The 21,453-nt window shown below is 22.4% G+C and overlaps 3 protein-coding genes across 3 annotated transcripts; 1 reads left to right on the top strand and 2 right to left on the bottom strand.

Moving 5' to 3' along the window:
* Positions 1-137: 137 nt before the first annotated feature.
* On the bottom strand, positions 138-15,575 carry PF3D7_0729900 (dynein heavy chain, putative; the record flags this gene model as incomplete). Its single annotated transcript, XM_024473147.1, has 2 exons — positions 138-386; positions 627-15,575. 2 exons carry the CDS (start codon positions 15,573-15,575, stop codon positions 138-140), a joined length of 15,198 nt encoding a protein of 5,065 aa, XP_024329053.1.
* Positions 15,576-16,746: 1,171 nt separating this feature from the next.
* PF3D7_0729800 (dynein light chain, putative) lies at positions 16,747-17,040 on the bottom strand (the record flags this gene model as incomplete). The annotated part of the gene is made up of 1 exon (XM_001349157.1): positions 16,747-17,040. The coding sequence occupies one exon, from the start codon at positions 17,038-17,040 to the stop codon at positions 16,747-16,749; it is 294 nt and encodes a 97-aa protein (XP_001349193.1).
* A 1,664-nt stretch (positions 17,041-18,704) lies between these two features.
* Positions 18,705-21,331, top strand: PF3D7_0729700 (conserved protein, unknown function; the record flags this gene model as incomplete). The annotated part of the gene is made up of 2 exons (XM_001349156.1): positions 18,705-20,007; positions 20,226-21,331. The coding sequence occupies 2 exons, from the start codon at positions 18,705-18,707 to the stop codon at positions 21,329-21,331; spliced, it is 2,409 nt and encodes an 802-aa protein (XP_001349192.1).
* Between the last annotated feature and the right edge of the window lie 122 nt (positions 21,332-21,453).

The following is a 21,453-nucleotide window of genomic DNA, read 5'->3' as shown; positions in this document are numbered from 1 at the left end:
CAATCAGATATGTATATTATTATAAAACTTAATTGGATATATCTCTTACACCCCCAAAAACAATATATTATGAAATGTATAAATTATCATGAAAAAAAATAATATATTATTAATATTATATATATATATTATTTAGATTAATACGTTTTTGATAAAAATATGGCCACTCCCCTTTGATACCAGATTTGTTCAGATATACCTTTAGAAACTGGAAAATTCCAAAAACCAATAAATGAATTTCTTGATTTATCTAAATAAATTGGTAAATTCATAAAATGTAAAGAGGAACTACTTTCTTTTTGCTTTTGCTTTAAAATCTCCTTTTTTTCCCAAGTTAGCGTTACAGGAGGCAAATCAATTGTGAGCTCATCACTTAAAATTAAACACTATAAAAAATATATGTATAAAATGATAATGATAAATAATAATTTGTGTATACATAAAAAAAAAAAAAAATAAATAAAAATAAAAATAAATAAATAAATAAATACATACATACATAAGTACATACGTACATATTTATATATATATATATATATTATAAAAATTTTTAGTAATTTTTTAAAAATTTTTTAATTTTAATTTTTTTCAATTTTAATTTGTCTTATTTTTTTATTTTAATTTACATTATCTTTGTTGCTCCATTCGGCACCCTCTATAGATAAACAAGTTATAGTAAAATGAATCATATCATCATACTTCATATTATTATTATTTCCAATTAATACTGATAATTCTAAATCATCCAAGGAATTTTTAAATTTAAAAGCAGATAACTGTCTCGTTGCTGTTATAAAAGCTCTAGGATAAAACAATCCTCCTAGCCAAATGAAATTTATAGATAATTTTTTTTCTTTATTATTCAATTTAAAATGGGATAATATATTATCATTATTTCTTTTATAAAAATCATTTAAATTATGATCCTCATTATTTTCTATATTTATATTTTTTTGTTTTTTTTTTTCATTTATATCAATACAACTTTTTTCATTAAATTCTAGTGTTATTACTATTATTTGATATAAACGATTAATTAATTCCTTTAACCAATTTGTCAAATTTAAATTAGTTGTATTTCCATCTAGTAACCAATTTGATGGGACATTAAATGAATTTAAATCTTTTGCTAATGCTCTGATTTTATTTGTATATTTTACTTTTTCTTCTAGAACATTTTTTAATTGATTTAAATTTGTTTTTATTAATTTTAATAAATCACTAAATAAATTATTTTCTCTCTCAAAACATCTAAATACAGCATTCCTCAGCTTCTCCTCGTTTTTTTCTAAGCAAGGTATATTTTGGGGTAAATTCTCTAATATTTTATTGATGAACAAAATATTTTCATTATTGGAATAAACATGTATAGATCTGCTAACTGTACAAGAAGATTCTGAAGTTTCACTTTCAGTTCTTTCAGAAGAAGATATCACAAGTTTGTTATTACCTATATGTTTTTTATTATTATCATCGTTTTCCTTGTTTTTATTTTTATCTTCATCTTTATTTTTATCTTTATCTTTGATGGTTTTTTCTTTAATATTTTTTATCTTATATTGTTCAAAACTTATATATTTTTCCTCGTTCAACGATTTTGTTAAAGGAGAATGAGGTAAAGGCTCATAAACATCAGAACGACTTTTACTATATAATATATTCCATTTCGATATAATACTGAAATTTGTTCTAGTTGTTAACAACCCCTCGGCTTGCTGACCGAAACCTAACCATGCAGGTAAATCAGTATTACTCATATTATTAGTCCAATTTATATAATCATTTATATTCCTAAACAAATCAGGTGATACTAAAAAATCCTTATTTAATGATGTACTATTACAAATATTTAATTTAAAATCAGTTTCAAAAGAATTACTATTCATTAAATGATCAATAAAAGTATCTAATATCTTTTGATCTACCATATTATCTAATCTACCACCATATATTGCTTCATTTAATATCTTTTTTATAGCTTCCCAAGGAATATTACAAGGATCAATATGTTCACTTACATTTTTCCCTATCTTAGTTGAAGCCTTATCTAACCAACTATCCACAACAGATAAAGCGCACATTAAATCTGAATCACTGAATTCATATTTTTTAGTCCATCCTATAGGAGTATATCTTCTTCTTTCTAATATTATTGCATGGAGATATGAAACTATAAAGTATAAACGTAATCTAGCTATTTTAGGTTCACATAATTCTCTATTTTCTAAAAATAAAGAAAATGATCTTAAAATAGAAAATTTTATACCAACAGGAGGTTCAAACATAAATGTTAATGATATTCTCATTAAACTTTGAGGAATTCTAGGATTAAATTCCATAGTTAAAAATAAGCGAAAATTTTTATTTGTCGTAGCTTTATGAATATTTTTTTCTAATTCATGTAACCATTTTGTAGATATATGAATATTCTTTAATAAAACCCATCCACCATTACTTTGAGCAGTAAATATAACCCTTTCAGCTGATATATAACCTTCTTCTGAACCCATAGCAATAGAAAATAATGGAATTTTACATTTCTCACTTAATTGTTGAACTTTATTACTAGGATCAAAACCAGGAGAACTTATTAGAACAATTGGAATATTTCCATTTGCGTTTTCCTTAACATATTTTTCAAAATCATTCATTGACAATTCAGGGATCCACAAAAAATCTCTACCTAATATGTGATTTATTATTTTATTAAAACAATTTTCCAGTTTATCTGGTCTTATTGCTTTTATAATCAAGGATTCTTTTAAGCACGAAGAGATATCATTTTTATTTTGCAACATATAATTATTATTATTGTTCATATTATTATTATTGTTCATGTTATTATTATTTTTAGTAGTAGTATCCATATTTGTATTATCATTATTTATATATCTCTTTTCTTCGGGTATATCATCATCTTTTCCAAATTCAACATTATTCAATATATTCAAATTTTTATTTTTATTCAACATTTCATCTGATTTATCCATAGATTCTTCACTCATATTCATATCATTGAGTATAGAACAAACCAACTCTTCTGGTTCAGCCGAATGTAATAATTCTATCCACTTTTGTTTATTATTTAATATACATTTTTTTAAATTACTAAAAGATTTATGTTTTATTAAATTATTTAATGCATTAATTTGTTCATCATTATATTCTGGTAATAAGTTCTTTTCAATTTTTTTATGTTCAAATTCATCTATTTCTTGATTTGAATAATGATCTTTCAACAAATAATGTAAATAACTTTGATCCATATCTATATTAGGATTTATTATGCTCTTAACATAACATAATTGAAGTCCAAATACATATCTATCTTCTTGTAACAATCCTCTAGCTACACGATTATAGGTTAACGAAAAAAGTAAATCCTCTAAAACTTTTAATCTTTCTTTATAATGATCTTTTTTCTTAACTATTGATAATAAATGATCATTATTAAACATATCTTTCATTATATTAAAAAAGAAATTTAAATCATATTGATATAAAAAATTAATATTACATAAATGTTGTAAAATAAAATATATTCTAGCTGATCCTTGTGCTAAAAATAAATATTGATTACTTACATTTTCAACTTCTACCATAACTTCTTCTGCTATGTTAACTTCTTTAGAAGCTTCAGCTCCTTGGACCTTTAATTTCTCCATAGTACTTATAACATTGTCATCATCTAAAATATTACCTTTTACATTAGATAATTCTAATAATAAAGATTCTTCTAACTCCCTTATCTTCACTTTATATTCTCCCTGTAATTTTAATAAGTCACATCTTTTCTTATCTATATCTGGCCTTTCATTCTTTAGTATCATATTTAAACATTGATTTTGTAAAGAAGATGGAGTTAACGTAAAATTTACAAATGTTACACGACTACATAAATCAGGGGTAAATTGGAAATGGGCATCTCTTGATGTTAAAAATAAATTAAATGAAGGTGAAAAATCAACTTCGGAATCACCAATAGTAATTAATAACCTACCACCTTGTTTATGTGTTTCTTGATTTAAAACTGAATTTAATATAGCATCAATTTTTTCGACATCATATACTAATAATGTAGATCCAAATCGCAAGGCACTTTCTAAATTTTTTATAAAATTTTTATCAGAAAAAGAAGTTTTTAATATCTTTTTATCAGAATATTGATTTAACAAAAATGTTGTTGCTTGATCAGAGGGATCAATTATCATAGGATATCGTATATAATTATTTATAATGATTGCATTTTCTATAGATAAATCATCACTTGGTAATTCATTTCCAATCCATTGTAATCTTTCTGATGGCCTCGATAAAAATTCAATAAATGATAAATCATTTCTGTATTTTATATAATGCATTTTTATAATTTCTCCCCATGTCCTTTTTAATCGTTGTCTTTCATAATGTTCGAAAAATCCAATGTATGCACAAAATGCCGCAGCTATTAAACAATCCCCCACAAACGTTTCGGAAGCTTCTTCTAAATTAATAAATGTTTCAGACCATCTTTCTTTTTCTGATTTTAAATTATCTATTAAATTAATAGATCTTTTTATTTTATTCTCTACCATTTCCATTTCTTGTTTTATATTTTGTACTTGACTAATTAATTGAGCATAATCATTTTTATATTGAACTAATTTCTTTTCAAGCTCACATATTATATCTCTTTGTTCATTATATTGATCTTCAGCAACTTTTGTCTCCTCTTGTAATTTCTCGATTTCTTTTTCTAACGGTTGTACTGTTTCTAAGATATTTAAAAATGTAATAACAGATTCAACCCATTTAGCTAGAGGACCTGCAGCTCTTGATGCTTTATTTATTCTTTCAACATCCCAATCATTATTATTTATACGTTTCTTAATTTGAGAACTTGTTTGTGGTTTTACCGCCTTTTTGTCTAAATATAATACTTTATTTATAAAGTCTTGTCCTTTCATTATTTTTCTAGCATCTTCCCATGTAACATTTTTATCACCTTCATTCATAATTAATATAGCAACTGCTTCAACTGCATTCCTTACTAAAATAGGAGGATTAGCCATAGCTCTTAATTCATCAAAATTTTTTTTTGGAATATTTTTAACAGCTTCTTCAGCTTCTCTAAATTTAGGTTCAACTTCACTTAATTCTTTTCTAACAACTTCTTTTCTTTGATCAATAATTATAAATTGTTCGTCTAATTTTTTAGATAATATTTCAGCTTTCTTTTTCTTATCTTCTGTTTCAGTTTGTTGTTCTATCATTAGCTTCATTTTTTCTTCTGCTTCCAAATCCTTTTCAGCAAGTGTCTTTTTTTTTATGGCTAACGAATTTCTCAACTCAGCAACTTGTATCTCTGTATCTTTTAATTTATTCAAACCTGAATTTAAATGATTTTTCTGACTAGAAACTTCTTCTTTCTTCTCATCTATTATTTTCAAAAAATGTTTAATAAAATCAAGGAAATCTCTTGGAGTCATATAATTATATCTATTCCCTTTTTTCATCAAAACGTTATTAATATGTACAACAGAATTATGAATTTCTACAATAGCTCTTGACAAAAAATACGCCTTATTATTTTTATATTGAATTTTACCTTTAATTGGACCATCTTCATTTCCTACATAATCCATATAAAAATTATTATCAGGTAAAATTAAATTAAAAATAAATTCACTAGCAACTTGTAATAAAGCACTGTAAGGCCAATCACCAAACCAATCAATAACACACCTGTTAAACAAAGCAGGAGATGTAGCCTGTCTATTTGCAAAATCAGGATTTGCAGGATTCATAGTAAAAACTATGTGTAAATTTTGTTGAACCTGTTTTGTAAACTTTTTAAATATATCTGATTCATCTAAACCTATATTCGAACGATAAGCCGATTTACATTCATTAATTAAGGTTATATAATTATCCCCTTCAAACAAACCAGGAACCTCTCCACTAGCTAATAATGCATTCATTCTTTCTAAAAAAGCTGGTCCTAAAACATTCGATTCATCAAAAATAAATGTTATTTTTTCTTCTTTAATTCCAGCACGTTTCATAATATGCCTTAGATCTGCTTCAAAAGATTCAGTAGTATAATTTCTTCCAGCACGTATTTGAAAAACAGATAATCCATTTATCCACGAAACAAATCGAGACAATATTGTTTTCCCAGCACCAGATGCTCCTACTAATAACAAATGTCCCAATGGAAGTCTTAATACTCTGTCAATTCTTGTAATATGGTCTAAAACATCATCAAATAAAACTAATTGTACATTTATTTCTTCTTCGTTAAATATTTTTAATTTGGATAGTATCAATACTTTTAAATCTTTTTTATCTATTTCTGTATAATAATTTTTCATATAAGAATTAAATAAAATTGGTCTTAATAAATCTTCTTTGGTAATATCTGGAAAAGAATATTTAAATATATCATCTATAATTTTATCGGTTTCTTTCTTTTCCTTTTTATATATTAGTCTATCTTGAAAAATTCTTAAACCTTCACATATACAAAGTCTAACTAAATCTTTAGTTTTTAATTCATCACAACTTTCTAATGTTTCATATAATGCCAATTTCCATCTAGTTAATTCTCTTGGACTATAAATATAATGAGGTTGCATATCGATAGTAAATGTTTCAGAAAATTTGGTATAAAAATCAACCATTGCTTGTGTTAAATTATCTGCCATATGAGAGGATTGTGGAAATTTACGAAGAATAGCTCTATTAAATGTTCCATATATTTGTTTTAGTGATTCATAACCTGGAAAATCAACATACAAAACAGATGTATGTCTTAAAAAACGATTACTTAAAGGATTTCTTCCAGCATCTGTTGGAGGGTTACAAGCACCAGCAAAAGTAATTCTTTCTATTTTAACCCAATTCCATGAATTATTATTAACGTCATATTTCCAAAAACCTTGTGATTCATAAATTTGTCTCATGAACATAATAATTCTTTGTGTATCATATTTATCAGGTGTAGGTAAATTAATTTCATCAGCAAAAATTATTAGCCATTTTCCTGGTTGCAACGGTCTTAAAACCAATTCGCTTGTTGTCTTCACATATTCACAATAATGATCAAACGTTTGTAATAATAAGTTTGGTAAAGATCCAGAAGAAAAATTTAATGATGCTATATCAAATTCAGATGATTTTTTTAAAACTGAAGTTAATGTCATGGTTTTTCCTGATCCAGGAGGACCACATAAAATAAATGGTTTTTTTAAATGAAGCCATCCTTCCAAAATGGTTTCATGTCTAATAGTATCCATAGTTTCAATAACTAAAGTTGCATCGGATATTTCTGTTCTATCAACATCTATTATTTGTACAAGCTCTTTCCAATTTATCCATTCTCCATCTTCAATATTAGGTTGATAATCTAATAACGTATTTGATATTTTATTAGTATTATCCATATTAGGCATTTTCCCTTTCGATAATAAATCATTAGGTAATGGTATAGAACAAATGGATTGAACAAACATGGAAAATTTTTCTCGTGTTTCAAGATTTAAGGAGCCACCTATACCCCATAAAATACTTACTACTAACCATTTAGATATATATTTTTCTATATCATCATCAGATAATGTATTATTTATTTTTTCATTCTTCTTAACTAAATTATCAAATCCTTTTTGTAATAATAAGCAAGTACTTTCAATAACTCTTATATATTCATAATCCATTACATGTTCATAATTTTCTGCTTCAACTAAACATTGATGTACAAATTCATTTTCTTCAAAATAATCACTAATTATATTTACAGCTCTATAAGGAATGGTTCTTATTATATATGATGAACTGGTTTCTTGTTCATTTTCTTCAAAAAAAATTCTAGAATTCATTCTTATATTATCCATTATATTTTCGCTATCAATATTATCAAATTGTTGTAGATTGTGTTCATTCGCATTTACATTATAATTATTCATATGATTCATACTATAAATATTATTACTATTGTTACTATTATTATTATTGATAATATTAATATTTTTTTTTTCATTTTCATTTCCATTTTCATTTCCATTTTGATTTTTTTCGGTAATACGCTCGTTGTTATTAATAAGTAATAACTTGAATTTATCCATTTTGCGAGGATAATCATTATCACCATATTTTAACATATTCAATTTATGTTTAAAAAGTATTATTGGTGATAAAATATCTCGTGAAAACCATATCATTCCACATCTACTAACAGTAGCTAATGTAGCATGCTTTAATGTATCAACTTCAAATAATATTCTAACACTCTCAGGAATTGGAAGACGTTCTCCATTTGGTAATGTTAATAATTTATTATCATCTAAAACACTGTTTAGATTTTCTGCCCATTCAGGATCAACATCACCATCAAAAACTATCCAATGTCTTTTATTTGTATTTCCTGATTGAGTAGAAGAATTATAAATAATTTTTCTTAAAATACCTGTAAATACACCATCAGTCCATTCTAAATTAATATTATCAAGCTTTCCATATATTTCTTCTTTATCTAAAGATTTGGCATCTATAACATAACTTACTCCTTTTATATTATCTAATGCTTCTAAAGAATCTAAAAGTATTTTCCAAGCACTACTTTTCCCAGTACCAACATCTCCAACTAACATTACACCATGTTGTAACTTCATTATTTGATATATTTGACATATTTTTGTAATCCATTTTTCTTCAGGTGTAAAATGTCTTAATTTACATAAACGATGTATTTCATTAATTAAACCTTTTTCTTCTAAATCTCCTACGTTCACATTTGGAAATACACCTTTTAATAAACTCTGTATTAAAATAATATCACTGGAAACTAATTTGGGATAAACAGTATCACATACAGATTTTAATAATAAGGTTTGTTCCATTGAAATTATATTACTTTCATTTGTATTAGTAGTAGTTTTTCTCTCATTATTATTGTCATTATTATTATTATTATCTAATGTTTCGTTAAAACCTATTTGATTGTTTTGCACATATTTTGATTCATCTTTTAATAAAGTTAATCTTTTCAAATTTCCAGCAGAATTCAAAACACTTTTTAATGATCTCAATCCAAAATCATAATGAGGTTGCTTAGATAACTGTTCAGAACATAAATCAAATAAAGAAACTATTTTACTTGATAAATGTTCAGCACTAATAAAACCTTGAGAAAATAATGTCACCTCAACAATTAATTGTTTATTTGGTTCAATCATAGCAAAACTTCTAAAAAGTTGTTTTAAATTATCAGGTAAATTAGATCTTCCAGCATATCCTGGATTCATTGTAACAAATATACCTACATTTTTATTTAATCCTATTTTTTTATTTAATATTTCTATTTCATTTTTTCTTTGAACTAAACTAGTTTGTATTGTTAATATTTGTTCAGATACTGCTGATAAAATTCTTTCTTCTAATCTATTAAATTCATCAAAACATCCCCAAGCACCAACCTGACATAAACCAACAAATATTCTACCCATAGCAGTAAAATCAAAAGATTCATCACAATTAAATACCAATACATATCTTCCTAATTGTGCACCTAAGGCTTTTACACTCTCCGTTTTTCCTGTTCCAGCTGGTCCAAATGGATTTCCTCCTAATTTCATTTTTAATGCTTGTGTTAAGGTTAAAAAACATGCATCTGTTAATTCAGTTTGAACTAACTTCTCACACATTCCTAAATATTCATAGCCATATTCAAAAGTTGCATCCGCCATTTTTATAATTAAATTGATTTTATTTTCTTTCTTTTTGGAATCCCAATAATATCTCATATATTGTAACCATATAAAACTATTAACATTATTCACATTCTTATCTATAAGTATACGTATCACATCCCTTTGATGTACTAATTCAGTAATCATTTGAACAAATTTTTGTCTTGTTCTATGATCCTTTTGTTTAACAACATTAACTGCTAAAAATTCTAAAAGATTCAAACATATCTTTTCACTTTTATGAAATAATGTATTGGATTCATCAGGAGGGTTTTTCGAAAAATTTATTAATTCATTTTCAATATTCGTAGTCCATAGTATTTGTAAACATAATAATATAATTTGATTCGGATATTTTTCTGACCATAACAATATTTTATTATTTTCAATTTTCGTGCATTCAATCATATCCATTTCTAATATTTCTTTTGCTGCTTCATCTAAATAAAATTCTAAACTACTTTTCATAGATTTTTCTAAAACTATTAACCATTCTTTTAATGTATTAAATGAACTAATATTTAATGCTTCCAAAAATAAAACCTCTTCACCTTCTCGTGAAGACATACCTAATATAATATCATTTGTATTTTCTTTTAATATAAACGAATTTATACCAGCAAACATTTTGTTAACATTTCTTTGAATTATTTTAGCATCTTTAGAATTACCAATCATTTCTAATAAATCTTCATCTCCAACGAAATAAAATCTTGGAAATTTATTCCTCTGTTTTTCTAAATATTCACCTAAAGCTTTTTGAATCTTTGATAAAGAATCAGACAATCGATCCAATTGTTTCTGAAACCCTTCCATTTGAAACAATTCTAACAACTTTGGTTTATCACTAGTTTTTTTCATAATATTAATAAAATCAGAATCAATTATTTTAAATCTATTATATTCTTGAGGTAATAATGATTTTATATCTGACGATCCTTTTAATACACCTTCTAAATAAACCCATTTCCTTTGTACGTTCATCCATACATCTAATAAATTACGTAATCTATTTAATTTATCATCCCATGTAAATGTTTCTTCTTCAAATATTTTTATATAAGAAGATATTTTCATTGATTGAATTGCATTTAAATGATCATCAATGGTAGAAAATATATCATTCCATCCTTTTATTAATTTACATTTATTTTGATATTGAACAAGTTCTAATTCATATTCATTCCAAGTATCTTTTAATCCTCTAAGAAATTGTTCTAATGCCATTTCTCCTTGTGCTTGATTTAATATTTCACTTAATACATTCTCATGAATACATAAATGGAGAGACCACAAGTTGCCTAAGGTTAATTTATTATAGTATATTTTAATATTCAATTTTTGTAAAATTAATTTCCAATGTCTTTCCTTTAATGATTCAGATTTTAAATCTAATAATAAGCTATACGTTTTCAAATATTGTTGTATTTCATTTTGTACATTATCAAATATTTCATATTGACGATATTTTGCTGGTATTTTTTTTATGGATTCTAATAAATTATTTAAACGATGTTTAACATCTTTAGGATCAACATTAGACCACAACATTTTCTTCATATCACATATATTTGAATAAATTATCTTTAATTCATCCCATATACCTTTTACACAATTAATTTCTTCTTTAAGTATATTAGGTGAAACATGAAAACCAATTTCAGATTCACTGTTTTCTAATTCTAATAATTTTCTTATTTTCTCTGATATCTCATATTGTTCATTAATTATATCAATTCTTTCTTCAAAAGTAGTTATTATTTGTAAAGCTTTTGTACTATTTGCATTTCCATGAGAAGGTTTATTTTTATTCCATTCTTCAAATAATTCTTTTATATTATTTTGTACTTTTCTATCAAAATCTAAAACCATACTTTGTATATATGGCAGATAATCCTTAATTAATTTTATTTGATATTTACAAATTTGTTTTACAGTTTCTAATTTACCTATAATGTTATCTATATATAACCAATTAGTAGGAAATGTATATCTTTGTTTTTCTAATAATACTTCACTTTGTTTTAATAAATCACATTTTTTACTCCATTCCAATTCTTCCTTTTTATTAATTTCATTTATTTTTTCAATAAAATTATATATACTATTACATGTTTTCGATAGAATATCCATATCATAGGTATTCATTATTCCAACAATATCCTTGGGAGTCATAGACAATATATGCATAGCTGTTATTTCGGTTTCATTCTTTAATTCTGATTGTGTATTTAAATCATATAAAGCCTTTTCAATTTCTTCTTTTAAATATAATGTTTTTTCTCCTAACTTTTTAGAAAATTCAGATACTATTTCTTTTTGCCATATTTCAAATTTAGAACTAACCTTAGATTGAAGTATTCTATAATCTATAACAATCGGTCCGAAATATTTTTCTGTATCTAATGTATCGAATGTATTTTCTGTTTGTTTGATTTCATTCATAAATATTTTCCATGTTTCTATATCTTCACCAAAACTTGATATTATATCTCCAATTTCTATTTGCCATAATGTTTTATATTGTAACCAAATAGATTCATATTTCTGTGCCTTATCTACCATATCATTAATAGATTTAATTGCATTATCATATATTTTCTTGTCTATAAAATATATAATGTATTTATAAGTATTATCTAAAATTACATCATTGATAACAATATTGTTATTGTTATCATCACACTTATTTTTATATATATTATTCTTATTATTAGAATCGTTAGTATAATATATATAATCATCATCCTTTTCATTATTCGTATTTTTCCCTTTGCTTTTTATTTGTATTTTTTCATTTGTTTTCTCTTTCTTTTGATAAATATTTTTAATTCTTGTTATACCACAAATGATGTTTATTGCGTCAGATAATTTTGAGAACCATATTTGTCTCATTGAATCAATAGATGGATGTAAATAAAATTTCTGATTTTTTATTTTAAATTCATGTATATTTTCTTTACATATGAACCTTTTTCCATTATTAGGCCAATTAACAAATTCACATGTCCATGTTTTTATAATCTCTTCCAATCTCTCAGTTAATATTTTATTTATATGTATATTCAATTCTTCAATCCATATATGTACGTTTCTATAATGTTCTAGATATAATTCATCTGCCTTTTTCTGAATAATTTCAATTAACGATTTTAGTTCATTACAATCAAAACATACTTCACATGTTTTCATTTTTTCTAATGAATCTAAAACAATTTTATTTTTATTCATGGCTTCATCAACCATGAATTCAAATGTATTTATTGTTTCTGATAATTTTCGTACATATGTTTCGATTATATCTGAATCCCAATGTAAATAAATCCCTTCCTTAATTTTATTCTGTACAGTATTATGTATAGCAGCTACTAATTTTTTGATAGTTTGATTAAATGGTACATCTTTAGCTTGATTATCCATAGAAATACATATTTTCATATATGTCCTAAACGTTTTTTGTAAAGTTAATGCATATGGATATATTAACTTAGTTTCATCAGCTTTTACTTTTATTGAATAAGGAACTCTTAAATTTATAGATTGTAAATACCGCACTTCTTTAAAAATATTAAAAAATTGGAAATCATAATTTGCTAAAATTTCATAATTATTTCCTCCTAATTTTTTTATATTTATAATGTTATCATACATATCAAATTTATCTGCGCTCTTAATATTTTTTAACCATTTTTCAAATGTTTTATTCTGTGATAATAAATTTTTAAAGTTATCAATATTTTGTCTTAAAATTTTGCCCTCAGAATGTTGCTCCCATCCTCTACCTAAAACATTTTCGATTCTTTTTAATGAATCTTCTAATTTCCTTTCAATTTGTTTAGCCCAAATAATTGATCCAGCTACTAAAGGAATATCCCTAATAGTAGACACTTTTTGGGAATCACTTTTTAAATAACCGTTGATATAAATCATTTGTAATTTCCTTAAATCATCTACAACAATTTGTATTAATGTATTTTGATATTCTTGTATAGCTCCTCTAATTTTAGGTCTAAAAAATAGGGGGTTAAATTTAGAAAAGGCATGAAACATTTCAGCGGAAGTTTTAGAACCTCCTAATTGGTCTCTTAATTTAAATGTTATTTGAGATTCAACTCTATTAACTTTAGATTCATATGATAACTTTGCTTTTTCCCAATTATCTTCACCGTTTTTAGATAAATCTAATGGATCTAATGATAAAAATATATTATAAGCTGTATTAATATCTTTATACAAATTAATACCTAAGGACTTATTATTAGAACCAAATACTGTACTTATAACGCTTTTGAATTTTTCATGTTGTTTTCTAAACTTTTTAATTTCATCTAACCTTTCTTGTAAATGGATATGTTCAAATACCATTTTAGCTGGAGCTCTTTCATTAAAACTTCTTTTTTTTATCAATTCTCTTACCATATCCTTAAATATTCTCATTTCTTCATTCCATAATCTAAATATTTCGACACACCCAGAAATGAGTACATCGAATTCTTCATAATCCATATTCATCAATGATTGAGTGCATAGAACTTTTTTCATAGTATTATTTAAATCTCTAGATAATGATTCAACAAAATTATAAGATCTGGATAATGGATATTTTGTTGTGTTTTTTAATTTTTTTAAATGATTAAATATATTTCGAACAGCTTGAATAATTTGTTGTATACTTGTTGCACCTAATAAATCTTCTATAGGAAAATCTTTCATTAATATATTGACATTTAATACATATTCTTTCGATTGTTTTAATTGTATATCACTATCAAAAGACATAGTTGCAAAATATCGTTTAGCATTTTTTAATATATGTAATGTTAATATAACTTCAGGATTTTTTAATTGACTTTCTAGTTGGTATAAAGCATTTTCATAACCTATCCAAAAATTAATTTCAGATAATGCACTCCCACCACTTTTAAATTCTCCATTTAATCTTGTTAACTTTTGTATATCTTCAATCCATTTAGTAACATCTTTTTGTAATTGATTTATAAATTCTTGAGATTCACATAATTGTTTTAATTTATCAGGTTTCATATCATCAACATTTGGATTTTCTTCTAATAACTTCTTTATTCTTTTATCAACATGTAAATTTATTATTGGAATATTCAAATCAATCTGTGCATTCTTCATAGATATTAATAACTCATTCAATTTTTTAGATACATTATTCATTAATATATTTGATACTTTATTTTCTCCTTCATATCCTATATATTTATTATTTATACTAAACATATTTTCTACATCTTTTTTTGTTCCATAATTAAAATGAGATGAATCAGGACCTGATATATTCTGTCCATAACCAGAAGCTGCATCAAAAATATTATTAAAACCTTGAGATAAATATAAATATACTAAATCTAATGGAGTATTACAATCATTTTGTCCACATACAAACATTAATAATTCATTTGATAAATTTATCTTATTTCTATTATCTATTTTATCATTTAACGATAAAAAGTTTTCTTTATTTCTTTTCATAAAAGCAATCGAAATACTTTTAGTTACACATTTGTAATTTATCATTAATTCTACAAATAAAAAATTATTATATTTATTATCCAAGTTGGATGTTCGCATACTATTATATTCTTCATTCATATTTATATCTACATTATCATTCTCTTTATCATCCATTTCTCTTTCTACATTATCATTACCTTCTTTTCCTATAACTATTAAATTAATATTCTTATCCAACAGAAATTTTCTTATTTTCTCTTCTTCTTTTTTAATTAAAACTGATTGAAGTTCTTTTCGAGAACAATCTAAAACGGTAGGGCAGATTTCCAAAAAGTAGTTTATTAAATGTGTCTTTTCTAATTCCATCGATTTTTAATATATATAAGGAAATGTATTTTGTGTTGATTATAAATACTTTTGGATATATATAAATATATATATATATATATATATATATATATTATTATTATTATAAGACAATTCCTCTGTTATTTTCCTTTTTTTAATTTTTTTTTTTTTTTTTTTATATAGGTTAACATTCAAGTGAACCATCACATAAATTATTTACACAAAAAGAAAGATTTATATAAATATTATTATAAATTCATTTAATTATGAAAAAAATAAAAAAAATATAGACATATATAATTAATTATAAAATATAACATGAAAAAAAAAAAAAAAAAAAAAAAAAAAAAAAAAAAAAACCACATTAAAGTGAGACCATAGAGTAAAAATTAATCCATATATAAATATACATTATTTACTTATTTATTTTATTTTTAATTAGTATTTTAATTATTTGTCCAAAATAAGATTAATTTAAATATATGTTTCAACATAAAAGAAAATAAAAATATGCCTTTCTAATTATATATATATATATATATATATATATTAAAAAAAAAATCAAATCAAATAAGCACATTATAAATGCTATAAATTAATATAAAAAAATAAATTCGGTCTTATTTATATATTATGGAAGAAAATATACACACAAAAAAAAAAAATGTAGTATAATTTATTTTTAAAAAAAATATATACATGAATTTATAAACAATATATTCTCAATTTTATAAATTCATTTATCATTTAATTATTTTCATTTCTTATAAAAAATTGTTTTCCCTTTAGTGTGCACGTATTTCTATTAACAGAAAAATGTTGTAACAATGCACAAGAACAAAAAAAAAAAAAAAAAAAAAAAATATATATATATATATATATATATTTTACATTGGAACAAAGCAAATTATATCTTTAATAAAAACAAGTATTCTTCTATATATGTGAATGTTTCTTTTTTTTTTTTTTTTTTTCTTTTTAATTAAAAAATTTCATTTATTATAAGTTCTTATATGGTAAATGTGAATATATGCTTCCCCCCCAAAAAAAAATTAAAAGATACATTTTTACGCATACGTTCTTTTATTATTTAAAAGATAAAATAAAAAATACCATATATAAAAAAACAAAATTATTTATAGATATTAATATATTATATATATATATATTTTTTTTTTTTTTTATTTATTTATCCATGTTTAAAAATAAGGAACTCTATATGATCTAATTTAAAATGCAAAGCATGATAAATTTCATGAGTACAAAAAAATCCAAATTTGGATCCAATTATTATATGCCAACCTTTTTCGTTAAAATCTAAAACTTCCTTTATTTTATCTCTTAAAGCTATAGTTGCATTTCTCCAAGAATTTATTTTATTATTATTTATATTTATATATATTTCCTTTGCTATGTTAATTAATTTTATTTTATTTTCATAATTCATATGTTCATATAAAATATCACATTTAGGTTCTTCCATTTTTTTTTTTTTTTTTTTTTTTTTTTCATCTATTTCTACAATTCGAAAGAAGTGTATATTTATATTATTAAGTCAAAATTGAGATACAATCTAAACGAAAAATTATATTAAATATAAAAAATAAGTAAACATATATATATATATATATATATTTTATATATTTTGTGATTATTTTTTTTTTTTCAAAATCATGTAATACTTTTAATCTACACACGCTGAGACATGCTTTTAAATATATATATATATATATATGTATATTCATTTTTTTTTTTTTTTTCACGTTTTTTAAAATGATAACAATTTATATAATTATATATATTTTCATAGAAAACTCCCATAAAAATTAAATCATTAAATATATGCATATGTTTTTCTCTTAACATGTATAAAAAAAGTAATTCTTTCCTTATTTTTTTTATACGGAGTGTCTAATAACACTTCTATGAAATTATTTAATATAAAATAAATTCAAAGATATATTTTTTTCTTTTATAATATTTAATAACACAAAATATCAATAGAAAAAGTTGAATTTCTCCCCTCATATTTTTTATTTAAAAAAAAAAAAAAATTAACAAAAATATAAGATATAAATATGTACATATTTTTTTCAGTTTTATTAACAGCAACATAAATATTATTCTCCCATTTTGTAATTATATATAAATAAGAAATGTAGTGAGTTTTCTTATATTAACATGTAATAGAAACCTTTTCGTACTTTTCATTTATTAAATTTAAATATATATATATATAGATATATGTATGTATGTATGTATATATGTATGTATATTTTATACGTAGCATTGTAAATATAAATAAGAATTAATATATTTTTTCAAATATATATAACTTAGAAGAATTATTTTTTCCGTCTTTTCTTCCTTTTTTTTTGTATTATATGTATTTTTAGGAAAGATGAAGGTACTATCCCATATATTCACCTTTATATATATATTTGCATATATTTTTTTTTCTTATATATATGAATTCCCTATGTTGATCCAATATTATACTTTTGTAACAAATCTTTTATTATTTTTTTATTTTATTTATATTAATTTATATTCCGATCTACGTTGTCTATTCTTTCTTTTATTTTTTCTAATAACATGTTAAAATGATCTTATATAAATTAATACAGGATAAAATGGAAATAACATAATTGTATTGTTAAAATGTAGTAATATATGGTATATACTTTGTAATATTTAGGATTCATCGTTTCATGTATATATATAATATATATATTATAATTTATTTTATTATTTTTATTTTTATTTATTTATTTATTTTTTTTTTTTTTGGTTCACTTTTTTTTTGTGTGTGCACTCGATTATATACATATATATTATATTCTCCTTTTTCCAATTAAAAAAAATTTCTTTTCACGTTGTTATATTATTATTATTATATATATTTATGTTCATACATATGTATATTTATTTAATACTTTTATCATAGAAAATATTTGAATCATTTTATATTTACATAAATTTAATTTTTTGGTATTTTGCTGCACAATATAAATATGTATAAATATAAAATATTTACATAGACATATATTATTAAATATGTGCTAACTGTTATTTTTTTTTATTTCATAAATATATTTTTTTTTTTTTTTTTTTTTTTTTTTTTATCTCCCTTCTGTTAAATGAAAAATGGTATATTCTATAGAACATGATGTGGACAATATTAATGAAAATGCAGATAATAACGAAGAAAATTTATTTTATTTATTAAAACGTTTTAATATTTCCAACAACAATCGTAAATATATAAAGAAAAAATGTTTAAACGAATTAATTGAGAATTTTGTTTCTGACAAAAACGATATTTTTAATAAATATATACCATGTGAAGAATATGAAAAAAAGGACAATCGTTTTAACGTAATGAACAAAGAAAGGAATGTTCATGATAATATAAACAAAAAAGAAACTAAATTTATTAAAAATGATATTACTGTAAACTCACTGGAAAAATCAAACGATGATATAAAAGATAAAAATAAAAAGAACTCTAATGTTTTAGATAGTACAACACGTGGGATAGATATATACCCTCCTAATATACGTATAGATGAAAATTATAACGATATTTTATACCTTTCTAAAATGAATTTAGACGAAGATAATTTACATTTAAAAAAAATACAAGAAATATGTAAAGAAATAAAGAATAATTTAAAATATTATAAAGCAGAAAATCATGACGTTTACAAATTTAGACCCACAACAAAACATATAGTAAATACAAATCTTTACAAAGATATAGATATAAATAATAATATAAATATTGATACATATACAACAAATGAATATTTTATAAATCAATTAAATTATAAAAATATGGGAGAAAGCAAAAAATATGATATATATGATGATAAAGAAAATGTAAAAAGAAGATCTTTAAAAATAGTTCAAGAGAAATGTAAAAAAATTGTACATTCTTTAAATTATAATTATTCTTCAATTGATATAAATGAAATAGTTAATATATTAAATATTATTACATCTCCAGATTTTGATGAAAAGATTGATAAATATACATATTTAAAATTATTTCTAAATAAATATCATTATGTATATCCTTATGAAAATATAAAAGGATTAAGAAAAATTAGAAAGTTTGTTCAAAAAATTTATTTGAATAAAGGGGATCTTTTTTATATAAATCAAAATCACATTTCAGATATGTATTTAAAAACTGATATGGAACAAATTATAAGAAATCAATATTTTATAAATAATATGATGAATTTACATATAGATAATGGAAAATTCTGGATACAAATAGTACATAATATATGGATACCTCTTATAATTAATCATTTTAATTCTATTAAAAATAATATCTTTTCATATATGCTCAATTATCATAATTATGAAAATTTCCTAAATCAGTATCATTTATCAAGGGTAAATAAAACATTTTATACTTTTTCTCAGCATATATTTTCAGGTAATAAATAAAAAAGAAAAAGAAAAACTTAACCTTACACAAATAAATAAATAAATAAATAAATAAATATATATATATATATATGTATATATGGCAATATATACTTATGAGGGTATATATATATATATATATATATATGTGTATGGGAAAATATACCTTTATATATATATATATGCCACTGTCATATACACTTTTTATCTTCATTTTCCCCTTTTTAGGTATTTTATTTTGCGGGGTCCCAAGTATTTACAGACTTCTTATGAGACTACATACTTATAAATATATTGAACTTCGTATTAACAAAATAATAGAAAATAATGAAAAGAATATTTATGATGAAATTATTATATCTAGCTTAAATTATAATATAGATATTCTCAGAACTTTATTTCCTTTTTTCAAAGAATTTATAAATATTGATATGAATAAAATTGTAGACAATTTTTTTGAATCCCCTTTTTTCAATATTATTATTTCATCTCTAAAAAAATCAAATATCGAAAAAATTACTGTGAATCAAAAATATTTAAATTTTATTAATTCTTTCTTTTTGATGATAACAGAATTTTTATATGGTACAGCAAATAAAATATGTGTTGAAAAAATCAATGAAAATAAAATTGAATTCTTAAGTTCTTTGGATGATATATTTTATGATGATATGAATATACTAATAGCTAGAGATATTTTATTATTTATAATAGATTTGTTATGTCTATTTAAATTACATTCTATTTATATAAAAAAAAAATATTGCGAATCCATATTACATATTACAACATGCGTTAAAGTTTTATATTATAATAAAAATCAATTAACAAATGATAATATATGGAAACAAACATATGTTATAGCTGTAAAACTTTATCATTTTATAAATTCAGCTTTACAAAGAAAACAATCTATAAAGGATAATTTAATGATTCAAGAATTAACATTAATCAAAAGATATTATTTTAATAATTTAAAACAACAAAATTCTATAGGAGATTTTTATTTCTTAAAAAATTTAAATTATGGTATATATTGTTGGAACACAGTATGTAATACATACATTAATATACATACATTACAAGATAATGAAAATATTTTCCAATATTGTCAAGGATGTTATATAGCTACCTACTGTTCAGAAAAATGTAAACTAACACACTTACTTTCCTCTCATCATAATGTTTGTGCATATTTCAAAAACATACCTTCCTTTCTAAAATTTAACACTTTTCATATGGAACCTAATTCATATAACAATAAATTTTTAAATATATTTAAAAATATTGATATGTTTGATAAAAATAATGATAAATATCAAGTTATTTATTAACAAAAAAAAAAAAAAAAAAAAAAAAATAATATAATATAATATAATATAATATAATATAATATAATATAATATAATATAATATAATATAATATAAATAAATAATAATTAAATAAATAAAACGA

Source organism: Plasmodium falciparum (genome assembly GCF_000002765.6).
Source record: "Plasmodium falciparum 3D7 genome assembly, chromosome: 7".
Taxonomy (NCBI): domain Eukaryota; phylum Apicomplexa; class Aconoidasida; order Haemosporida; family Plasmodiidae; genus Plasmodium; species Plasmodium falciparum.
This window is presented reverse-complemented; position numbering and strand designations above follow the sequence as displayed.